Source organism: Pseudovirgaria hyperparasitica (assembly GCF_010093815.1).
Source record: "Pseudovirgaria hyperparasitica strain CBS 121739 unplaced genomic scaffold EJ05scaffold_2, whole genome shotgun sequence".
NCBI lineage: Eukaryota > Fungi > Ascomycota > Dothideomycetes > Acrospermales > Acrospermaceae > Pseudovirgaria > Pseudovirgaria hyperparasitica.
This window is the reverse complement of record NW_022985550.1, coordinates 2,215,966-2,231,831: the sequence shown is the minus strand read 5'-3', so window position 1 is coordinate 2,231,831 and position 15,866 is coordinate 2,215,966. Positions and strand designations below refer to the sequence as shown.

Below are 15,866 nucleotides of genomic sequence, written 5' to 3'. Positions count from 1 at the left end.
GGATTATGAATGAGACATTGCCGTATCGCGATTCACGCCATCAACCGGTAGTTGCCGCAGTATCTCTGCGCTAACGGCATTCGTAATCTGGCGCACCTCAAAGATCATGATCCATCCGAAGCCTGTCCTCTTTCATTGCTGCTAGGACTATGTAGCAGTCCTCTGAAATGCATGTTGGTCAGACGGCAGCTCAGTACTCTTAGCCTGGTCGCCTTCTGGGCAACTACTTGATTGGCGCTGTTCTTGTCCTATTGTCCTGACACACTTTCTGGAGCCCGTTACGGCAGAGGCTCACACGGCCTGCTTTATCTTTATCGCCAGCCTTGTCCGACATATTATACATCCCACAGTTTCCGCAGCGGTCGCACTCGACGCCGAGATACTAAAGTCTCTCACTAGGCTCAACTTGCAGCGCAGCTTACCAAACCGCATGTTTCTTAGAAAGCATCAAGGACGGTTTGGTCGCGTTAGATAGCATGCATGTTACAGCTGATACGACAGTTATGGCGATTTTGCTGCGAGACCAAGCTATGTCATTGGAAAAAGAACCGATGTTTTAAATTGGTGTCGCGACGAGCCCTGGTGAATATGGACGTTGGCACAATCGTACATCGCAAAGCGGTGTGCCAAAACGTACGCAAGTACTAGTCCTGGAAGACGAGACCTGTGGTCATCGACCTTCCGGCGCGCTGACGGCTCGCGACCACACTTTACTCGCATGGACTTCACGTACCTGGGCATACGTACGCAAGATGCACCTGGAGACCTGGTAAGACATTGTGACCTTGATTGCAGCTGGTCTTGCTCAGAGCAACTCGTCTGGGGACAAGATCGGCCTTTTCTATACCATAGAAGCTTTTGCTTCCGAAGGTGTGAACCGGAAAACTGGCTCATTTGATCCATTGATTAATGGCAGTCTTCTCCGAATCTATGCTCACCATGCTTTACAGGCTTCAGATTTACCCTCAAGTCCTCGTGTTTCCAACATGCAAGGGAATATATACCCTCCAGAGGTTCTCGGCAAAGCTTCGAACTACGAGACCAGCCAGGGTATCCTAGAAGCAGACCAAAGCAGCTAGTTTCGTGATCAGAGTGCATCTGCCTATCGGACCTGGAATCGATTGCGAATCCTGTCAGGTGATCAGTTCTCCATGCGAGCATCCCGTCTAAAATGATGGATGCGTACTAGTTGGATGCACGAGGAATGATCCGATGCTGAACGAACAAGAATGTCCGATGCATTCTCATGTGGAGTCCTGGGCATCAAGTTGGTCAGAGTATTATACCTTCCTAATCTAAAAGATATATCCTTTCGATAATGGTAGGCAAGATCTGGATTTTACAAGGCCAAATGACTGCTTGCTGAGTAGACACCCGGCTGGAGAGACCTGTTTTGGATGTTTGACCCATGCAATGACAAATCAATGATTCTTACCACGCCTAAATATGATGCAGAAAGTACGAACATACAGCTGATCATTACCTGCTGTCAAGAGACATCCTGTATTGCAGGCTTAGAGCACCGGAATAAGCACCAGAGTAAGTAAATGCGGTACAAAGGTCGTCTGACGTAAGCGTGCATGATCGAGACTGACTTTTACAGGAGCGCTTATTTCCTCTCTTGCGATACACGACAACGCACTAACTGATATTAAAAAAAAAGTATGTCTCAATGCCTTATCTGCAGCCTATACAGGGTGACACCGCGGGTTCTTACATAGTTCCGGAACATAACTCTTAGTATTTCTGCCTACTAACCTTAATAATGGCTCCGAATTATGACACGAATACTTTGTTCAGCGTGAAAGACCTCGTAGTTGTCATCACAGGTGGAGGATCTGGCATGGGTGCAGCTGTAGCCCAAGCTCTTGACGTGAGGTTCAATCATTTCAATTATATGCCTGCGACGGAGGACTTCACTAACTGCCACTCTATGCCTTTCAGTGGAATGGTGCCAAAGCTATATATATTCTTGGACGTCGCGCAGATGCCCTCAGTAAAACCGCCAAGAATGCCAAAAATGGCAGCATAATACCCATTGTCACAGACGTCAGCTCCAAGGGCTCGATCGCGGCGGCGGCAGAGCTAGTAAGGACTGAGCAGGGCTACATCAACGTCTTATTTATCAATCACGGCTCCATTGGCCCTAACACATACGAACTGTTCGCCGACGGACGAGTCCCGGGGCTGAGCGAGCTCCAGTCAACACTATGGCAGACTCCAATGGAAGATTTCACTTCAACACTGGAGATCAACATCAGCGGCGCTTTCTACACCGCTGTTGCATTTCTCGACCTCCTTGATTCCGGCAACACGAAGTCCACTGGCACTCCCGCACCCAAGGCGCAAGTCATTATCACTACCTCAATTGCCGCTTATAGTCGTAGCCCTGCAAATGGCTTCGCCTATAGCATCAGCAAGTGTGCAGCGACGCATATAGTAAAACAACTATCGACGTGTCTTGCGCCCTACATGATACGGTGTAATGGTATCGCGCCGGGGGCCTATCCGACGGAGATGGTGCAGCATATGCCGTGGATGCAGAATAATAATCCGCGGATCGAGGGGAATCTGCCAGCGCAAATTTGTCCTTTGAAGCGGACAGGGACCGAGGAGGATATTGCAGGGCTGGCAATGTTCTTGATGAGTCCCGGAGCCGCGTATATGAATGGATCGATCCAGATCTCGGATGGTGGGAGGATAGGAATGCTGCCGGCGACGTATTGATAGATCTCAGAGAAGTGTCACGATCAAGAGGCATTCTTCCCATGTACTTTGCGTTGCTATCAAGCATTGTTAGGAGGACACACAAAATCTATGGTAACGTCATGCATCTGGCACAGCTCTTTGGTATAGACAAAAGAATTTCCTTTCTACATTAAGTATAGCAGATCAGCAGTCCAATATGACTTACTGTCATAGCATAGCGACATCCGTAGCGAAAATGACACGATGTACAGGCGAGTCATCATGTTCTTTTCGCACAACAACCCCGCCACAGGAAAAACATGTGGCGAATCACTCGGCGAAGTTACTTTTATGTGTCGACCTCCAAGATGTCTTGAATCCTGTTCCTTGCGTCACTCTTCTGCGGCGGTCCTTGTCCCTTCCAGGCGTAGTCGCATAGCACTGATCGCGATGCCGGAGTCAGCTTGTCTCGAGAGGACATGCCGTCAGCAGTCTCGCCGAGGGGGACGTCAAGAGCGCCTACCATCGAATAGTCCACACTGTAGGTCGGAGTTGCGCCTTGGAGGGCTGAAGACGTAGGTGAGATAATTATCTTCGACATTTCGGGGCTATCAGGGCCTATAGAAGCTGGATATGATGCCGTTAGCGTCTCTGAGAATCGAAATACATGAAAGCCGTGGAACCTGTGCGGCCTGTAGATGCTTCCACTGGAACTTCCGGTAGTGGCCTCCCGATAGAGGGATAAGTCAACTCACCGTATGGTAGCTCTTTGGGACATCGCGTTTGTTCGAGGAGACTTTCGTCATCGGCTGGACTGGATGCTCGGTCTACCGGGAAATAGCCTGGGGTGTTTTGTATCAGAGGTGATGAAGGTGGGGTAGTCTCAGTCTTCTCGTTCTTCCACCAGAGCCTCCTCCATGCCAATATGAATGCGTCCACATCCGAAGCTTGTGGACTAAGCCATACCAATCTTAGACTGCACTTGACCAAGGAGAATACACGACTGTGCCATACCATGACAGCCCAGCCGGGTACTGCATTCTCGCACATTGTGGCGAGATACTCCCATCGTGCTGTCAACTGACTAATGATGGATACAGTCGACCACTGGTAGATGCGCCTAGCGCTGTGTATCCATTCAAAAACGACTGGGACTGCGTCATAGATGGCCTTCAGGGCTAGGTCAGTTATACCTTCGTTCCGCAGGAAAGCGTAAAAGGCGACGCTCAAGTGAGCGGTGAGGAACCATTTGTTGAGTTCGTAGAAAATCCAACGCCAGTCGTAGGCAAACCAATACAGTACAGCGGTCATAGTCATGTAGAGCAACAGGGCAACGCGTATAAGTGTCCTCACGAATCTTCTCCACTCGATGTCCGCCCCGTCGATGGAATCCGAGTGTTTGGCAGGCTTCGTGACATGTCTGGGGTTTCCGTAGTGAGAAGTCATGGCTGTAGAAAGTTTTGCCATATGGATAAGGTATGATGGCACCAAGCGATCGTTGGGATAGATTAAGTGAGAAAACGAGAGCGACCAGGAGAAGACAGGTAAGAGTAAAGCTGCGCGTAAACAACGCGTAGATCCATGCATATTGCTTGAGAACAATGATCAGTGTGTCACAGTGCAGGTAACGTGAACAAGGTTGACACATAGAGGTGAATGCCGCCGTAAGGACATTGTTAAGGCGGCTTATCCTTCTACCAGAGCCTACCCTTCATATCCGACTCAATGTTGCGAATAGTTATGGCTGCCAGTTGGTCCAATGGCCCATGCGGAGAATGACCGCGTGTTACCGACATTTGTGGATATCCAAGTAGCTGGATTTGGTTGTATCCCACTAGATTTTGTTACATTGCGTGATTACTTTTAGCTTTCGGTCCTATGGTAGTAAAGGTCTTGAGCATGCCCGAGTCGTTAAATGCATGATGACACTATAATAGGTGTATACTTGGTGGCATTTCATAAGGCACCTGATTGCTAAAGATAATAGTCATGTCAATATGTGGAATATCCAACAATGTCTATCACTTCATGAATTTTTCCACGCGGGCTTAGCTGGCTTATTGAATCTGAATACTTGTCATCAGTCGAAGTCATCTAGTCATGAATTCTAGCACACTATGATCTCTATTTTTGTTTCAACTAATGCGTCAACATTGCCTAGACCATAGGTACCTCAACGGCTTCACGGACATGTGCTTTGAGAGCGGCTGCCTGAGAGTGGCCTAGTATTTCTACAGATCTTTATGGAGACACTAACCGTAGCACTATCAATATATCGATTGCATTAGTGGAGGCACCGGTTGATCAAGTGTACTGTTCTTTCACGTTGAGTCAAACTCATTTAGGTAGAAGGCTTCGGACTGGTGAAGCTGCATGTATCACCGAGGATGAAGAAATGCTGGGGAGTGACGATCATACTGTGGTACTTGGTAGAATATCCTAAATAGAGCTAGATAATTCATGAATCTTTCCAGACATTGTAAGAAGATTTGTAAGTTTTACATCGAGGCAAGACTAGGGTGTGAGTGTGACATGAAGGGACATTTCGAGGTGTCGGTATCGGACTCAACGACTTCGAGCAATGGTTACATGGAGAAGAAATAATCTGAACTTTGTACCGCTAGCTCATGCAAGCCATAGCCTACTAGTATGAGTTGTAAATGCTGATGATCTGTGAGTAATTCTGAGTTCGAATCAGATGCGAGATGCCAAGGCTAATTAGGGTGTTCCTCATAGCGCATTGCACCTACCTATAAACACAGCCTGTCCCCCCTCCTCTTCGCACTTCTCTTTCCATTCCATCCCATCAGCGTCCGAATGCAGCCACCACAAAATATCTTTCCAGTCACCACAGAATCGACTGCAACAATTTGCATCGTGACTGGTGCGTCGTACTCTAGTATTCTTCTCCACATACTTCAATGTCTCCTTCTGCCGTGACCATGGTCAGAACCAATGCACATGCGTCGACCATAGAACGTCAAAACATAAATATTCGTCAACAGGAGTGCGTCAACGGACAGATAAGCTTCACCACCGAACATTGTGGCCCACTGCTAGGAAGCCGATATTCAGCAGCGGAGCTGTCGAGCAACGTATACAACGAACCAGAGAGTACTGTTAGACTTTCAGTAAACCATTTCTTCCCATTAGCGTATCCAGATACTACGCAGCCAGAGATAAGTGAGAGAGTGTCGTCTAGGGCTGAGGTGGCCGATCAGCCACGTGACTTGTATAAAGGGGTTCCTCTGACGGGCCGCGGACGTATTGACACACCTCGTCGAGCTCTGATGTGTTTCTTGAAAAGCCAAGAGGTCGATCGTGAAATCCATGATTCGAAAGTGGGGAGGCACGATTTAGGGCATCAGACTTTTGGACTCGACGATAGCCTGCCACTTCCGCCGCCCACACCTCGATTTGAAAGGCTGCAAACACCAGATATACCGGTTCTAGAGCCCGGTCTGTTCTGCTTTTGTGATGCTTTCAAACAGTCATGTTCGAGTTGTTCGAAGGTATTGAAAAACTCAGAGGATAAGTAAGACGATTGCAGGTAGTCTACCGAAGGCAAATTGTGTTGAATCAAAGGGCACACAGTCCTTTCCCCATCGAAGATAGAGTTTTGGCTTTGGTATACTTCGAGCACGTTGGCTAGTTGTTCGGTCCAGGAGCTCAAGGTAGCTTCAATAAGTTGCGAACTTAGTCGCACTCATCCGCCACTGGTTGTCGTTGTTACTCGAGATAGCGTATAGTGGATCTAACCAATTTATCGAGACATTTGACAAGCAGTGTACTGAGAGTGTTTGTACATATTGTTCGAGGCCCACTCTTGTCGTTCTACCTGCTTTATTCCAATATGCTTCGATGGTCCTCAGAGGTGCCGGGTGAGAGATCGGGAGGTGAGATATACGCGCAGTAGCATGTTCATGATCCTGGTAGCTTTTCCGAATGCACGACGAAATGTTTCCCAGCAATGCGTTCCGCATAGCCCGTTACATTCCAGGTGTCGACGACGGTGGAGGAGCATCGTCGCCTGATACGTTTATGGTGCTTCCCGATAACTTCCTCATTTTCCAGAGCCTCTTTGAGTGCGCCCATGTCTATTGTGTTCCGGAGCTCTGCGGCTTCAGATTCGTCCCGTAGTGCACGCAAAGGCACAGTTACGTTGGTTTCCACTCGTTGTATGTCTTTCACAAAATGAATGTGAGACTCTAATGCCTGCATCATATCCTGTTCATCCTTATCCGACGCCGGCAGAGGTAAAGCAGAGAGACGTAATAGGTGATGTAATTGGGCGGATGTAATCGCGGGAGCTGTAGCTTTTGCGGACGTAGACGGTAATATAGCTCTCACAGACCACGTTGGTGTCGCAAGCAGTTTTGTAACATCGATACGGGGCAGTATCTCACTTCCCAACGGAAGAACCGTGGACAGTTGTCTGACATGACTATTCTGACGTATTGTCGTGAAGAGGGGCCTTACTGTTGTTTCTCGTACCATAAAGAACATTGTTTAGTGAAGATCACCGTCTGGAGAGTGAGAAGAGTGAGCTGAGAGTTAGCATACGCGACAGAAGGTGTAGATGTTTGCCAATTTTGATGATGCACGTTGAAAAAAACACAATCGAATGAGCTGAGGTTAGTATTAGACGAACGCTAAATCGTTAGCAGGATTTATCACGTGCCGCATGCACAAGCACCACTTCTAGCCCAGGCCTCCACCTTTATCGCCTCTTTGTCCAAACATAGAATCGTAAAGTATCTCAATTTGCTCCCACCCAAGCTCCATACTTTCAAGTTGCATACTAACACTACTTTCACGATGTCGGATCCACGAGTTCTTATCAAAGAGGTCTGTAGACTCGACGAATTTAGGTCGCCGAGTGTTAATATGCGATGTAGGCAGAAGCCCTGGCGAAACCAGTGGCTTGGTATAATCTGAGTAGCAAAATGAAAGGAAGCCAAGAAGACAACTGTTGAAGCCGCTTACAGCCATCCAAGACTGTAGCTAATAGCTTTCAGATGACATGGCGGGACAGAAATACAGAGAGGTAGGGCTGATGCTCACGTGCTCACGAAGGCGGTACTCACAGATTTGACGTAGGCTGCGAATGCATACCGCCTTCAACATCAATGTTCGTTAGCATTACAATGGCCACAAGGTGACAGTCACTAATCACTACTGTGCAGATAAGGAGGCTGGTGAGCTTCGCTGTTGCCGTGATTGATAATATGATTTGGCACTTACCTTACCAAGGCGACACATTTCTGTTCCTGGCGACCTTCTATGAGACCAAGATGAGAGACATGGAAAATGAGGCTGCCGTACGTCCACAAATCTTATTCCTGAGCTCTTCTGACTGTCATTAGAATATGCGTGTAGAGGCTTTCAACGTACGCACCTACTGATCGATGGAAACGTTTTCACTCATGTATTCCGCAGACATGGAGGAAGACACATCCGGAGCTTGCTGCCGGTGCGCTCCGCCAGGTTATTGATCATTTCAAAAAGACCAATCTCCGAAGAGCTTCAAAGTGTCAGTCTCTCATAGACCACCCGGTTAGATCACTGACATGCTCATGTGTATACCAGTCAGTGAAGACCTTGCGAAACTCTATGAGATCGAACTAGGTGACAATGAAGTATGTGAATACATACCACGTTCTGATCAATATTGACATTACTTGTAGCGGGCCCTAGCAGAATATGAAACTGCAGGTAAGGCGACGACTTGTTGATCCATCAGGGTTTAACACAAACCAGCGATGGGGTACCAGAACGATAACGCAGACGCGTATGTAAATTATCCACTTTAGTCGACAAAACACTGATATAGTTACAGACTTGCCAACAAGAACTTCTTGAAGGCGGCAGATCTGTCAGCACTGGCAGGAGACTACTACAAGGCCATTGGGTACTACGTCGAAGTCGCCAAGGTAGGACTGACTGTTGAATGGCTATGTAATGACTAACATCCGGCAGCAATCCATCTCCAACAATTTGATGCGATATAGTGTCAAAGTAGGTCGACTTTTGATCGCATTTGGAAGTAGAACCTAACATGTCATCGAAGGAATATCTCTTCAAAGCTGGGATCTGTCACCTTGCTACCAATGTAGGTCAATTTGAGACACCCTTTTAAAAATTCCTGACGCATATACAGGATACACTGGGAGCAACCAACGCATTTACAGAGTATGCAGCACTTGACAACAACTTCGCGATTGCACGAGAGCACAAACTTCTTGTTGACCTGGCTGAGGCCGCAAATGAAGGCAATGATGAGGCTTTCTCTGAGGCCTTGTATTTGTTTGATCAGGTATGTTGAGAAGAGCTTCGTTTTGCGAATACAGTGTTAAAAGATGATAGATGTCTAAGCTTGACGACTGGAAGACAGCGATACTGAGACGTATCAAGGAGAATATCCAGAACAAGCAAGAAGATTTCTCCTGAGTTTGAGTCTAGTTGACCTTATGGATTACTCTGGGTAGCGAGATATGGTATGTTCGCTCAGCGCTGTGTAAGTTTGTCATAGAATCACGCAGGAATATGTCATTGTCATAGTCGTAATTGAACCTCTTCGAGTTCTGACTACACTGCTTTACGACATCAGCATGCTTGACAACACCGCCACATTATACTGGATGTCGACTATGTAAGTAAGTGGTAGGGTGCAATCTGGTTCCAGCCCCACTTCCCACTGAAAGCTACGCTACTCTAGCTTAGGTTGGAGACTTGTAATCCATACGCGTTACGTCATAGAGCACACGTCTGACACGAATTGCGAGTAGTATGGACTAAACTACCTGCGACAAGAAACCTTCGCAACGTTTTGTTTTTGTCCAGCTGCACCGTAGGTTACGTTGCATCTACATCAAAGATGTTAAAAAACCTACCATGGTCCCCTAGAGAGGAGGCTTCACCAGCAGGATCTCATGAAGATGGACAAAGTCTCACGTCAATTCTTGAAACCGCTGAACTACGAGGTGAACTGACTCTCCTTGTAGTGGCATGCACCGAAGTCATGCGTGAGTCATTGATAAACACTTTTGGTCCAAATCATACAGGCAATCCTGCCGATCAAACCCCCAATGTAACAGGGGACGACGCGTTGCAGAACATTAATGTCGGCCCTGCTATTTTAGAGGTCGAGGTTACCAACAAAGAATGCCAAGACCCAGACCGTCGCGAGAAAGGGTTTTCTACTCCCAGAATGCAAGAACTCCAAGCCGATGCGCTGCAATACTTTGACGACTGGAGGGACAGCGTAGTGACAAGACTTGGGTCAACCATCAATGCAAAAGAGACAGCACAAAAGCAAGCACACGAGTTATCATGTTCAGACTCGCCAAACCAACATGAGCGCTTGATACAAGATGAAGTGCAGCCTGGCGATGCTGCAGAGGCGGCGATGAAGAAACTCTATCCTGTCGTCGATACACCACTGACTCAGATGGCTAAGGAGAAGAGAGCCCTAGTCCTACACTCTATCCTGCTCATAATGCTCAGTCTCGAGCACTACTCTGCACACTCTCGTATTCTATTACTTCGCCTGACGACCAGCCTCAACCTCTCTATGTCTTTCCTCGCAGAGCACGAAACTCAGATTGCGCGCGGTCTCCTCGAGGCCGCGCAGAAACAAATGAACGCCGACGAGGAGACCAAGACGAAGGCTAATGAGAACAAGTCTGCGCGCAAGTGGAAAGTTGGACTGGCCTCTGTCGCAGGTGCCGCTGTGATTGGTATCACTGGGGGACTCGCCGCACCTCTTCTGGCAGCTGGTATAGGTTCTGTCATGGGTGGGCTCGGGCTGGGTGCTACAGCTGCTGCGGGTTATCTAGGGGCATTGGCTAGTTCATCGGTGCTTGTGGGCGGTCTCTTCGGCGCGTACGGAGCACGTATGACCGGCCAGATGATGGATCAGTACGCAAAAGAGGTCAGTGACTTTGCATTTATTCCAGTGAAAGATATCCACCGGCCGCGCAAGGCTGAAGAAGAGTCCCGGCGCCTGCGAGTCGCGATCGGTATCTCGGGTTGGCTCACTGACAAGTCCGAGGTTGTTACGCCGTGGCGCATTATTGGGCCCAGTATTGAAGGTTTTGCGCTGCGCTACGAGCTTGAGGCATTGTTGGCTTTAGGCAACAGCATCAGCACACTTGTGAAGAGCGCAGCATGGAGTTTTGCAAAGAGCGAGATCATGAAGCGAACCATTCTTGCGTCTTTGACTGCCGGTCTGTGGCCTATCGGTCTGCTAAAGGTGTCGCGCATCTTGGACAACCCATTTAGTGTCGCGCGTAGCCGAAGTGAGAAGGCAGGCGAAGTTCTCGCGGACGCATTGATCAACAAAGCTCAAGGCGAGCGGCCTGTCACACTAGTCGGATACTCGCTGGGTGCGCGCGTCATCTACAAGTGCCTACAAACACTGGCAGACCGCAAAGCGTTTGGGCTAGTGGAAAGCGTAGCCCTCCTGGGAGCCCCGACGCCCAGTACAGCATCTGACTGGCGTCGTATGCGCGCAGTCGTTAGCGGACGTGTAGTCAACGCGTACTCGACAAATGACTACATGCTAGGGTTTTTGTACCGCACGAGCAGCATTCAATACGGTGTCGCAGGACTACAGGCGATTTCAGGCGTGTCTGGCGTAGAAAATATCGACGTGAGCAACTTGGTCAAGAATCACTTGCAGTATCGGTATCTCAGTGGGCGCATACTAAGAGAGATTGGTTTCGAAGATATCAACGTAGAGGAGGCCGAGATTGAGGAACAGGAGGGCAAGGAGGAGGAGCTGTACGAGGAGAAACATCGAGAATATAGTGAAAAGGAGAGAGCAATGAAGAACGACGCCAGTCAGGTGACTGAGATGAAGGAAGAGGTCAATAGAAAAGACACAAGGGAAATGGCTGATCGGACAAATAAGATCAGTGCCGGGTCGCGCGCAGCCGGGCTATCGAAAGGTGGGAAGGATGCTTCTCAGGATGGAAGCCCCGAAAACGCAAAAGAGAATACACAATGAAGAGATAATTTGATTTTACACAAGGTAGCGATGTGGTAGACATTCGACTTGGCCTCGATGCTACAGGCACTGTAAGAAAAATCGAACCCAAGAATTTGATCTAGAAGACTAGGAGGACCCTGTCTTACCGTCACTCGATTTTGCATAATACCAGTGGTTGAAGTGAATAGCGACCTACAGAGAGAGCTGTTTATCCATTATTGCGACTCGATAGTAGAGCTATCGGGTTCAAGCTCGAGCTTTGATCATATCTGCAGCTTTCTCTGCAACAGCATACACAGTCATGGAAGTTGTAGCCCCGACAATGGTAGGCATAATGCTCGCGTCAACAACGCTGAGACCTTGCACCCCATACACAAGCAGCTTGTCATCGACAACACCACCCAGCTCTCGCGGCATCATGGCCGCAGTACCCACAGGATGAAAGACTGAGGGGATAATATGCTCTCTCGCCCACCCAGCAAGCTTCTCATCGTCATCAAAGCTAATACCAGGCGACAGTTCCACAGCTTCGTACTGTGCTAGCTCCCCGGTAGTCATGAAGCGGCGCATGAACTTGATGTTCTCTACCATGACATCGATATCGATCGGATTGGTGCCCGCACGATAATCAACTATCATCTCGCCCTGTGGGTTTGCTACATCGATCATGATTGTGCCTCGGGATGCGCAATGTAAATTTTGTACAGACCCACCAGGACCGTCCGACATTATATATTCGAGGAACGTCACGCCTTTTGAGCGCATCGCTTCAGCCCAGATCTGCTTCTGCTTGGCGTAACCTGCCACGACTGTTGGGTGCACATTTACAGGAAGATATGTCTCTGGTGCTTGCGAGGAGAATCTGTTTGCCAGAATTTCATAATTGTTAGGTGTAATCGCAGGCAAGCCAAGAAAAGCTCCAAGGACAGGATTTGATCCGCCTATGGGGATCGTGTGGTTCAGTGGCGGTTCTGGTGGTACTTTACCCCCTGTTGAATTTCAGGTCATGCTCTTCATACTGATGACTAGGAGACTTACAGGAGTAGCTGATACTAGGGATGTAGCTGTGGTCTTGGAAGTTCATGCCCACACCTGGGAGATTGACCTTCGCGGTGATGTTGGCTTCTTCGAGTAATGCTTCAGGGCCTATGCCGCTAAGCTGAAGTATTTGAGGAGTATGTACTGTGCCTGCAGCGAGAATAACTTCCTTCATAGCCCTGACCGTTCTTTTTACGCCATGAGTCGCCGGTCCATACTCAACGCCAATTACTGCGGTTCCTTCAAATATGGGCTTCGAGACTCGTGTGTTGGGAATGAGCTCATAATTGGTACGATTAAGCCCGTCCCAGTGGCCAGTCCTGGCATACGACCGTAAGTACGTCTTTGGATCCATAGAAGTCGTGAACCACAAGAGACCGTTTGCACCCCCGGCCCCGTCTATGGGTACATCAACTCCAGGCATGTTCCTCATTGCATTATACAGTATCTCTGTATTGAGTATAAGCGTTGATCGATAACATGACTGGTATGTATAATCTCATACTCATGCCTGCTTTAAAGGTATTGGAGAAGGTGGCGTATATCTTGGCCCTCGGGTCTTGACCCCAGGCGTTCAGGTCGTATGTGATATTGAACTCCTTTGCAATACCAGGATCAGGAGGCGTGAAATGAACAGCCTGTCTTATCAGCACAGAACTATCATCTTGAGTGTATTCCAGCTCACCCTTTTGAAGTATGGTAGTAGTCCTGTCCAATCCCAAGTGGAGTGAGGACCACCAAGCTTCTTCCATATATCGTACTCCTCCTTAGTGCCTCGAAGAAACACTTGTCCGTTAACGTTCGAGCTTCCTCCAACAACCTTTCCAATACCAACCCAGAAGTCGCGGTTGTTCAGCTCCCGCTGAGAAGTGGACCGGATGTTGAACATTCGGCTAGAGTTTGTATTTCCGGGAAATCCGCTCTGATCATCTAAGGCGCCAGCCTCGATTACTAGTACTGTGTCTTTTCCTTGTTAGTATATGATATCTCATTGCCACAAGAACCTACGTTTGCCATTTTCAGACAGGCGGTCGCCTACGGTAAGCCCAGCGGTACCGCCACCGATTATGACATAGTCGTATTTGTCTTGTACATCAGACCGCCTCTTGAGAATGTTGGCATAGCGGGAGTGAGGATAAGAGGTAGCCAGATGGATCGCCACGCAGAGCATAAAGCTTGTGAAAAGTCTCATCGTGCTTTCTATGTTCTGGTAGGTAAAGATGTCTAGAAGTATTGCAATCAATGTTGAGTGTGCTACTCTGCTCTCAAAGTCTGTTTCTACTTTGTCTACTGACGAAGTCACAAACGAGTAGGATGTTACGTTGGAGGCTGACGATGGCGTGATTAGGCGATAGACTTCTCACCGAATAAGATCATGGGTGTGATATGTGGCGATTGCAGGGTGTTCTAACTCCACCTTTGCAAATCCTTGGCACACTCAGGACGACTCGCTATAAATACACTCAGAGTTTATAAATTACGCCGTACCCTCTCAGGATGCTCACTGTACTCAAGCTGCATCCATTGCTCTCACAGATCGTGAGAGTCAGCAGATCGACACCAGCTGATGTGCGCATGCATGCATGCATCTTAGAACACCAGGCTGTACAGCCCCCTAAAGACCTCACAATCTCATCGTCAAATCAAGACCTGGACGTGTTCCTGACAGTTCAAAGATTTCGTTGCTAGTGTCCTCGCTCTGGGAACACCTGTGGTTTGAGTCCTCTTAGTGGTTGTGTAGTAGACTGTAAATCCTCTCACCATGCTAGCCCTAATCATTGGTATTGCAGCCGCTCTTTATCGACAATGTGCACGTACACTTAAAACTGAGTGTAGACAGGCATGTAAAGGGCTTAGCTAGAGACCTTCCTTCAGCTCAGCCGTCAAGAGAGAGCTGAAGAATCTGCTATCAGAGCACGGTTGCGCCGATATCTTCTAGGGGGAAGTTTCACATACGTCTAAGACTGCCGTCACTGACTGTGACGAACTGCCTGATGAGTATTAGAAGGAGTTAGACAGTCACTTGTTCTACGGAAGTGCCGGCAAAGTGAAACGAGCTTCAAGATACTACAGTCCTCGGTGACTACTAGTCGAGCCCCAAATGCGTTCCTTACAAGTGCTGTCAGAGCGACTGAAGAACACGCTTAGTCTCATGATAGACATAGTAATTCTTTTATATCGGCAACGAAGGAGAAACTTCGATGCGCTTCCAGTCAAGTGATGTACTAAGAGATGCGGGAGCACTCTTTCCTCCATGATTGACCAAGACGCGCAACAGAGACACATGGATCATCCTACTCTTTCGAATAAACGAGTCGTACACGATATGAAACCACAGCGGAAAGCTCCGATCCATGGTTAAGTCGACACGTCACTTCGTTCAGTACCAGACGTGCACTTCGTCAATTGTGTCGTCTGTCGCTTCGTCTACGTGTGACTGTCTGTGTGACCCTCCGATGCTCTACCGTCCATGAACCCTGGCTTCCTTTGGGCCTGCGTTCATACGTACGTCAGCGCTTCGCTCTTGTCATTTTCTCTACGTCACGGAGGTCGTTCTGTCTGCATTCAGAAGAAGTGGAACTGGCCAGGGCGAAATTCGAAATTAACTATACTTAGTTGAGGAGACCAATTCTATACATAGCACCGTTATAGGCTATGGAACCATTCGTGAGGCTTATCGCCAGTCTCTTTTCGTCACCAAGAGATACCATAAACCCAGAGCAAGGAGGCCTAAGAAGGGGCCGTTAGCATAGGATGTTGTTCTTCTAACGCCATTGGGCGTACATAAGCCCTCGACCAAGATCGGAAAGTGTGAAGCCTCGACAGAAACTAACACCCATTCGGACATGATACCTGCCTCACGATCAGAGAGCCATGGCCGTGGAACATTCTTGGACAAACGTCTTGAGCAGGAGCTAGTAGATGCCATACGATAACGGCCACACGGCAGTTTTAGAATCCGTTTCGGTAAGGTCGGTTTGGTGAGTCGCCTGCTACAGTGTGATCGGACATGAAGGAACGTGTATCCAGACATCAGCAAAGCTAGCCAGTATCTTACCGACTTGACGACATCTCGTCACACTGTCTTGTGATCAAGCCAAGACGTCGTTATTAAGCACATATCCAAATTCCACAACGAATTGATGGT

General features: G+C 48.3%; 7 protein-coding genes across 7 annotated transcripts; 4 read left to right on the top strand and 3 right to left on the bottom strand.

Moving 5' to 3' along the window:
• Positions 1 to 1,765: 1,765 nt before the first annotated feature.
• On the top strand, positions 1,766 to 3,056 carry EJ05DRAFT_507874 (NAD(P)-binding protein; the record flags this gene model as incomplete). The annotated part of the gene is made up of 2 exons (XM_033747962.1): positions 1,766 to 1,873; positions 1,945 to 3,056. The coding sequence occupies 2 exons, from the start codon at positions 1,766 to 1,768 to the stop codon at positions 2,725 to 2,727; spliced, it is 891 nt and encodes a 296-aa protein (XP_033604768.1). The 3' UTR covers positions 2,728 to 3,056.
• Positions 3,011 to 4,299, bottom strand: EJ05DRAFT_473224 (uncharacterized protein). Its single transcript, XM_033743355.1, has 2 exons — positions 3,444 to 4,299; positions 3,011 to 3,315 (listed from the first exon to the last, which is right to left on the bottom strand). The coding sequence occupies exons 1-2, from the start codon at positions 4,273 to 4,275 to the stop codon at positions 3,038 to 3,040; spliced, it is 1,110 nt and encodes a 369-aa protein (XP_033604767.1). The 5' UTR covers positions 4,276 to 4,299; the 3' UTR covers positions 3,011 to 3,037.
• Positions 4,300 to 5,609: 1,310 nt separating this feature from the next.
• Positions 5,610 to 6,227, top strand: EJ05DRAFT_483069 (uncharacterized protein; the record flags this gene model as incomplete). The annotated part of the gene is made up of 1 exon (XM_033745225.1): positions 5,610 to 6,227. The coding sequence occupies one exon, from the start codon at positions 5,610 to 5,612 to the stop codon at positions 6,225 to 6,227; it is 618 nt and encodes a 205-aa protein (XP_033604766.1).
• A 191-nt stretch (positions 6,228 to 6,418) lies between these two features.
• EJ05DRAFT_204917 (uncharacterized protein) lies at positions 6,419 to 7,375 on the bottom strand. Its single transcript, XM_033739775.1, has one exon. It carries the CDS (start codon positions 7,192 to 7,194, stop codon positions 6,610 to 6,612), a length of 585 nt encoding a protein of 194 aa, XP_033604765.1. The 5' UTR covers positions 7,195 to 7,375; the 3' UTR covers positions 6,419 to 6,609.
• A 131-nt stretch (positions 7,376 to 7,506) lies between these two features.
• On the top strand, positions 7,507 to 9,138 carry EJ05DRAFT_497171 (TPR-like protein; the record flags this gene model as incomplete). The annotated part of the gene is made up of 16 exons (XM_033746509.1): positions 7,507 to 7,536; positions 7,587 to 7,659; positions 7,707 to 7,735; positions 7,789 to 7,819; positions 7,875 to 7,886; positions 7,942 to 8,009; positions 8,055 to 8,078; positions 8,128 to 8,221; positions 8,278 to 8,327; positions 8,376 to 8,403; positions 8,449 to 8,479; positions 8,528 to 8,621; positions 8,668 to 8,706; positions 8,759 to 8,800; positions 8,849 to 9,004; positions 9,055 to 9,138. 16 exons carry the CDS (start codon positions 7,507 to 7,509, stop codon positions 9,136 to 9,138), a joined length of 885 nt encoding a protein of 294 aa, XP_033604764.1.
• Positions 9,139 to 9,247: 109 nt separating this feature from the next.
• Positions 9,248 to 11,937, top strand: EJ05DRAFT_473221 (DUF726-domain-containing protein). The gene is made up of 2 exons (XM_033743354.1): positions 9,248 to 10,621; positions 10,742 to 11,937. The coding sequence occupies exons 1-2, from the start codon at positions 9,566 to 9,568 to the stop codon at positions 11,696 to 11,698; spliced, it is 2,013 nt and encodes a 670-aa protein (XP_033604763.1). The 5' UTR covers positions 9,248 to 9,565; the 3' UTR covers positions 11,699 to 11,937.
• On the bottom strand, positions 11,927 to 13,889 carry EJ05DRAFT_434496 (alcohol oxidase; the record flags this gene model as incomplete). Its single annotated transcript, XM_033741664.1, has 5 exons — positions 11,927 to 12,669; positions 12,719 to 13,168; positions 13,224 to 13,356; positions 13,404 to 13,681; positions 13,727 to 13,889. 5 exons carry the CDS (start codon positions 13,887 to 13,889, stop codon positions 11,927 to 11,929), a joined length of 1,767 nt encoding a protein of 588 aa, XP_033604762.1.
• Between the last annotated feature and the right edge of the window lie 1,977 nt (positions 13,890 to 15,866).

Bases quoted from the DNA above. Each gene is read 5' to 3' on its own strand.
- EJ05DRAFT_473224 (XM_033743355.1), bottom strand. From the start codon at position 4,275: ATGCATGGATCTACGCGTTGTTTACGCGCAGCTTTACTCTTACCTGTC. The intron at 3,316-3,443 runs GTGAGTTGACTT...CATCATATCCAG, and splicing joins TCCCAAAGAGCTACCATACG to CTTCTATAGGCCCTGATAGC.
- EJ05DRAFT_204917 (XM_033739775.1), bottom strand. From the start codon at position 7,194: ATGTTCTTTATGGTACGAGAAACAACAGTAAGGCCCCTCTTCACGACA.
- EJ05DRAFT_473221 (XM_033743354.1), top strand. From the start codon at position 9,566: ATGTTAAAAAACCTACCATGGTCCCCTAGAGAGGAGGCTTCACCAGCA. The intron at 10,622-10,741 runs GTCAGTGACTTT...GACAAGTCCGAG, and splicing joins TGGATCAGTACGCAAAAGAG to GTTGTTACGCCGTGGCGCAT.